Raw genomic sequence first — 5556 nt, 5'->3', positions numbered from 1 at the left:
GTTATGTGTGTGTGATTTTGGTTATGATGCTAATCTTTTTCTCTCTTTATATACAACCAATGAGAAACCTTTATTAGTTAATTATAGGTAATATGACTCATCAACAATTAACAAACTAATATATATAATAAGGTATAATTAATTATTTTGACTAATGTTTTTAATATACATTAATAATTGATGTATTAACTATTATTATAAACATTATGTTATTTATTATCATCAAATCTTAAGTATATTATTAACTTCTTTATAATAAATGAAATTAAAATTTATAAAAAAATATATAAATATAATAGACGAATAAAGTAAAACAACATATGACGATGTAAATAAATTACAATAAATGTTGCGTGAAAAAAAAAGGAAAATGAAAAGAAAGGAAAAATTATAAAACTAAAAATTTCAATCTTATATATATATATATAAACGAAACCTATAAAAGCTCTCTGTTTGTTTTTTACATTCTCTCAAGCCACCAGATTGTTTTATTTGTAAATGAAGACTTTTATGTATTTGACCCGAATTCACGAGTATATGTTTCACCAAACCGAGATAACCTTAAACGGGTTATAACATCTCATTATATTAAAATTTAATCTTACAAGATATTTGATATAAAAATCCCATAAAACATAGATATACTAAAAATTAATATCCAACTTTTTTTAAGAAAAATATATTATTTATATTAATAAACAATTTTGTAGTAAAAAGAAAAAAATAAGCGGGTCATGGGTCTCACCAAACTCATAACTTTTAAACGGGTTATAACGTCTCATTTATTTATAAACCTCTTTCATTATCAAATCTTAAGTAAATTATTAACTTTCTTATAATAAATAAAATTAAAATATAAAAAAAATATAATATTATACACGAAAAAGAAAGTAACAAACCCACCCCCCATAATACAAGGAATAAAAACTAATTACTATATATTTTTTATAGCATCTCGAGGTCGTTGCCAATGACAACATAAACAACACTTGAGTTTACTTTTTCTTTTCTCCGAAATTTTGAAGTTTTATTAATTATTAACATTTTAAATTATTTCAAGCAAGTTTCAACAACTAAAACATGTATTAATGTATACCAAAAAAAACTTATTTTAAATTTTAATTATTATTTGCTACATTTTTTCTTTTCCATAACATATACAAACCCATTCCACCCAAACATACAAAAAGAACAATTCCATCAACAACAACAATCAAAATCAATTCCCATTTCTTCAATCCATTCCCACTACTCTCATTATTAACCTTCACCATAAAACTTGTTTCTCCACTAGCATTATTAACCTCTCTCATTCCCCTTAGCTCTCCATACAAATAACACTCCCTACTCATACTTGAAAACAATGCACCAACACATGTACAATCCTTTACACACGAACCCGCACACGATTCCTTTGTCGTGTTAACAATCTTCTTGTTTACGTCTCTCAAAACAATCGTCACGCTTCGTATCCCTTTCATATTGCCCCTTGAACTTTCACAAAAGTTACCATGAAACCCCTTGATTTTCAAAACTGAACATTCATTAAAAGAATTACAAATTTCATTCACTTTGCAAGCGTTCGGTTGATCACATTTCCTTTTAAGAGCTTGGAACGAGGCTTCGAATTTGTGTGTTCTATTTGAGTAAAAATAAAACCCTAAGTTCCCGGTTGTATTGTCAATGGCGAAAAACCTTAAAAGTTTTAGTCTTTTGCATGGAATTTGGGCAATATTGTGGTTTTTATTGTTCAACAAATGCAACCCATTCATCGCCAATTTAATGAATGATATATTTGCGTGTTTCTTGGGGTTGAATTCCCAGTATGAGTACTTAGACTGACCGGAGTTTAAGTAAAGTGCGAGTTTTTCTTGATGAATTTCGAACGAATAATTCGAATTTGAATTTGTAGATGGGGAGGTTAGCTTCGTTCCAACAGATAATGTTTGTCCCAATAGCATTACATCTGTGGGAGATTGAAAGCTTTGCCATATGAAGTTGTTGAATTCATCCACAAGAACAAGATTCCCACTCTTTAACAATTGCAGCCTCTAAAATGTTCATAAACAACTTGTACTTAAATCTTTAAGAAATTTGTTTGCAATAATCTAAAGAGAAAATTACTGTTTTAGTCCTCGAGGTTTTTAAGCGGAGTCATTTTTAGTCCCTGAACAAAAACTTGAACTGTTTTACTCCTTGTGGTTTTTAAGCAGGTCACTTTTAGTCCCTGAACAAAAACTTGAACTGTTTTACTCCCTGTGGTCTTTAGGCGGGGTCACTTTTAGTCCATCCGTCAATTTTTCAAGTTATTTTTTACAAGATAGTGGAATTATCTTCATCACTATACACATGGTCAACGTCAATAGTCTTCTACTGTTCATCACCTTCATAATCATCCAGGGCATTATCTGATGTGGTTCAATGGTAGAATCCATAGAAAATTGTAGGATACTTATTTATGAGTTTAAAAAGGACATAAATGGTGGTGGATTGGTGGGGGACATAAAAATTATATTGATAAAAAGGACATTTTATTAAAATATTAAATTTTTTTACGTCTTTTAGGACATGCATGAACAAAAGAAAATTGCAAAAAAATTTACTTCTTTTACCGCCTAAATACAAAGAAACATGCGATCTATTATTAGCATAGTAATGTTCCTTAAACATGGTATACTTTAATTGTAAATGCATGTATATTTGGATGGAAAAAATAACTTGAAATTGATGGAGACCCCGCTTAAAAACCACAGGGAGTAAAACAGTTCAAGTTTTTGTTCAGGGACTAAAAGTGACTTCGCTTGAAAACCACGGGGACTAAAACCGTAATTTTCTCTAACCTAAAAGACATATCAAGATAGTAAGATTTCTTTTTTGAACATGCCATTAATGCATGTATGAAATGGGAATCCCAACATATAAATTTTAACAAAATAAGATCATAAGTAATTAATACCAACAAGTACAAGACATGATCTTATACTAAGGTATGAGACTGGAATTATCAAAATGGTATCATATCTAACCCATTACCATTCCAAATTAGAAAAACAAAACTATTTTATATTAACTCATCTCAATCCAAATTCCAAAACTATCTATTTTAAACCGGATATAAATAAAGCATTTATCCTGACCGATTATTTAAACGTTTCGTAAATCTTAAAATGTACTACAATAGACCAAATTTACCTTTATACCTTTGCCATAGGTTGCGGTTTGCCATCCCAATTGGTCATTATGGCCCGTCAATCTACAGTTCCCGTCCCAAGTGAGTCCAATCACACATTTCTCGGTGGTAAGAAACCGTGATGAATGTGACGAGCTCCAAACCTTAAAGTTTCCAAGAAAAAAATCAAACGAACAAGCATATTTATCCTCCCCAACGGCTTCAACTGTAAGCCTAGCACGAAAGCTAGGCTCCGCTTGACTAGTCTTGAGTACAATTGTTGGTGTAGCAAACCCGTTTATGTATAGACCGGGTAAAAGAACGGTAATTTCACTACCGAGTTGAAGGATATCAGTAGTGCAATGGCCATGAAAGTGAGTTGAGAAATGAATGAGTAATGCTAGTGAGAAAAGTATGTTCATGAGAGAAATAACTTGGGGGGGGGGGGGGTTGTAGTTTTCACATAGTTGTGTTTGTGTTTTCAGTGTGCTAAGGCTCAGAATTGACCCAATGAGACCAAAAAGAAGACATGATTGTGTTGTCATCCCACTCCATAAAAGGTAGCATCATGCTTACTTTCCAATTTTCTATCCAATGGTGTAGGTTGGGCACTAGACATTACCTTCATAAGGGCATTTTTATATTACCTCATATATTCATTTAATATTTTGGACATATAATTGTGGTTAAGATGATGTATATATTTTCATTTTATTTCATAAGCTAGTCGGTTAGTCTAATATTTTTAGGATTATTCCATATTTCTATTATTGTATACAAAATAGAAACAATGTGCATACTTACATATTTACTACATCAAAATTACACCAATTCTTCCAATTAACATCAAAATTCTTTGCTCTCGAACCCATCCAAAGAAAACTTTTAACTTTTATTTCTTCCACCAACTTCGTTGAGCTTGTATGATCCCATTGAAAACCTTATTATTCCTTGTGTTTCATAATTTCCATAACGTAACTCAACATATTGATTGAATTAATATGTTTTGTGTTCGACCTTGGCAATAATGATAATGAAGTTCCATAATATCCGAAATTGAAAAAGCAAATAATTTTTCTTTCTTATTACTAAGAGGCTGATTATGAATCAGTAACTTTTCTTAATTATACATTATATATTATATTTTATGACAATATCAAATATTTAAATTATATTTTATCTGTTAGCCTTTAACTATAAAGTAACAATGACAGATTAATTAAATGTTTTTTCTTGTTATTATACTACATTCTAAATATGTAACTATTAATTGATTATATCTTTTTCTCATTATGTATCAAACTATTATACTATCTTTTGTAATAGATATAACTCAAATTACTTAAGTGCCCCCAACTGATAATATATAATTGCAAAATCGTGAGTGGGATACTGGGATATGATGCAAACCTTCGAATGAAAATGGGTAACAATCCACTATTTCTTATAAGAGTAGTTGCTGACGCACTTATGATGTTTAGGTGACGTATGCAAGATTATAACTAGGAGTAGTTTTTAAGAATCAGTTCCTCAAGTTACACTAATTACTAAATAGTCATTATGATATGCATCTACTCTTCCGCCCGTCGATAATGAAGGTTTCCATTGCTCTAAATAACGTTGTCACATGTCTCCTCTATACATGCTCAATCTTATCTGAAATACTTGTTACCCCTAAACTCTATCTGTAGCTTCACTGTATGACTGTTGTTGTTGTTGTTGATCACATGTAAACCACCGATCCACCACATGAAAGTGTGAAACCGTCATAATTGAGTTGCGATCGATTAAACCTTTCCTTAACGCTCAAAATAACTAATATTGATGGTGTGTCATATGACTCATATTCGAAGTAGAATTAATCAAAAGTAAATGTGCTATTTGTGGTCTCTAAGGTTTGGCATGTCTAATCTTTTTAGTCCAAAACATAATTCTTTTAATCACTTTGGTCCGTGAGGTTTCCATTATATAACGATTTTGGTTTATGATACTAACTCTATTATATTTTTCTGTTAAGTAAGAAGGTATTCAAGTAATTTCACACTTAATAAACTTTAAACGATCGAATCAACGAGAGCCTCTTTTTTAAGATCATTTTTGTTAAAAAAAGCAATTAGTATAATTCAATTACATGTGTATTTTGGTAAGCTAATTAAGGTTACGTGTGACAAATCCTTAAAAAACTCCACACAGGATGGAGATGACGTAATTTGTGTTTCGGTTCAATCGGACTCGGTTAGATTTGACACTTTCAAGAAACTACATTTTTACCTCTTATTTTTTTTACCATCGATTGTGGTGTTAACGCGTCTTGTGTGATAATTGTCGACTTAAAATCCTAATGCGGGAGTCTTAAAGGGGTAACTATTTGATCCGTGGTTAATCGT

At 30.8% G+C, this 5556-nt stretch overlaps 1 protein-coding gene across 1 annotated transcript; it reads right to left on the bottom strand.

The window, feature by feature from the left end:
- Positions 1-1118: 1118 nt before the first annotated feature.
- On the bottom strand, positions 1119-3743 carry LOC143583889 (EP1-like glycoprotein 3). The gene is made up of 2 exons (XM_077066072.1): positions 3193-3743; positions 1119-2051 (listed from the first exon to the last, which is right to left on the bottom strand). The coding sequence occupies exons 1-2, from the start codon at positions 3712-3714 to the stop codon at positions 1119-1121; spliced, it is 1455 nt and encodes a 484-aa protein (XP_076922187.1). The 5' UTR covers positions 3715-3743.
- Between the last annotated feature and the right edge of the window lie 1813 nt (positions 3744-5556).

The sequence above is a fragment of the Bidens hawaiensis genome, unplaced genomic scaffold, assembly GCF_021521415.1.
Source record: "Bidens hawaiensis isolate Kalapana, Puna unplaced genomic scaffold, B.hawaiensis_p1.1 tig00032715_1, whole genome shotgun sequence".
In the NCBI taxonomy this organism is placed as follows: domain Eukaryota; kingdom Viridiplantae; phylum Streptophyta; class Magnoliopsida; order Asterales; family Asteraceae; genus Bidens; species Bidens hawaiensis.
This window is presented reverse-complemented; position numbering and strand designations above follow the sequence as displayed.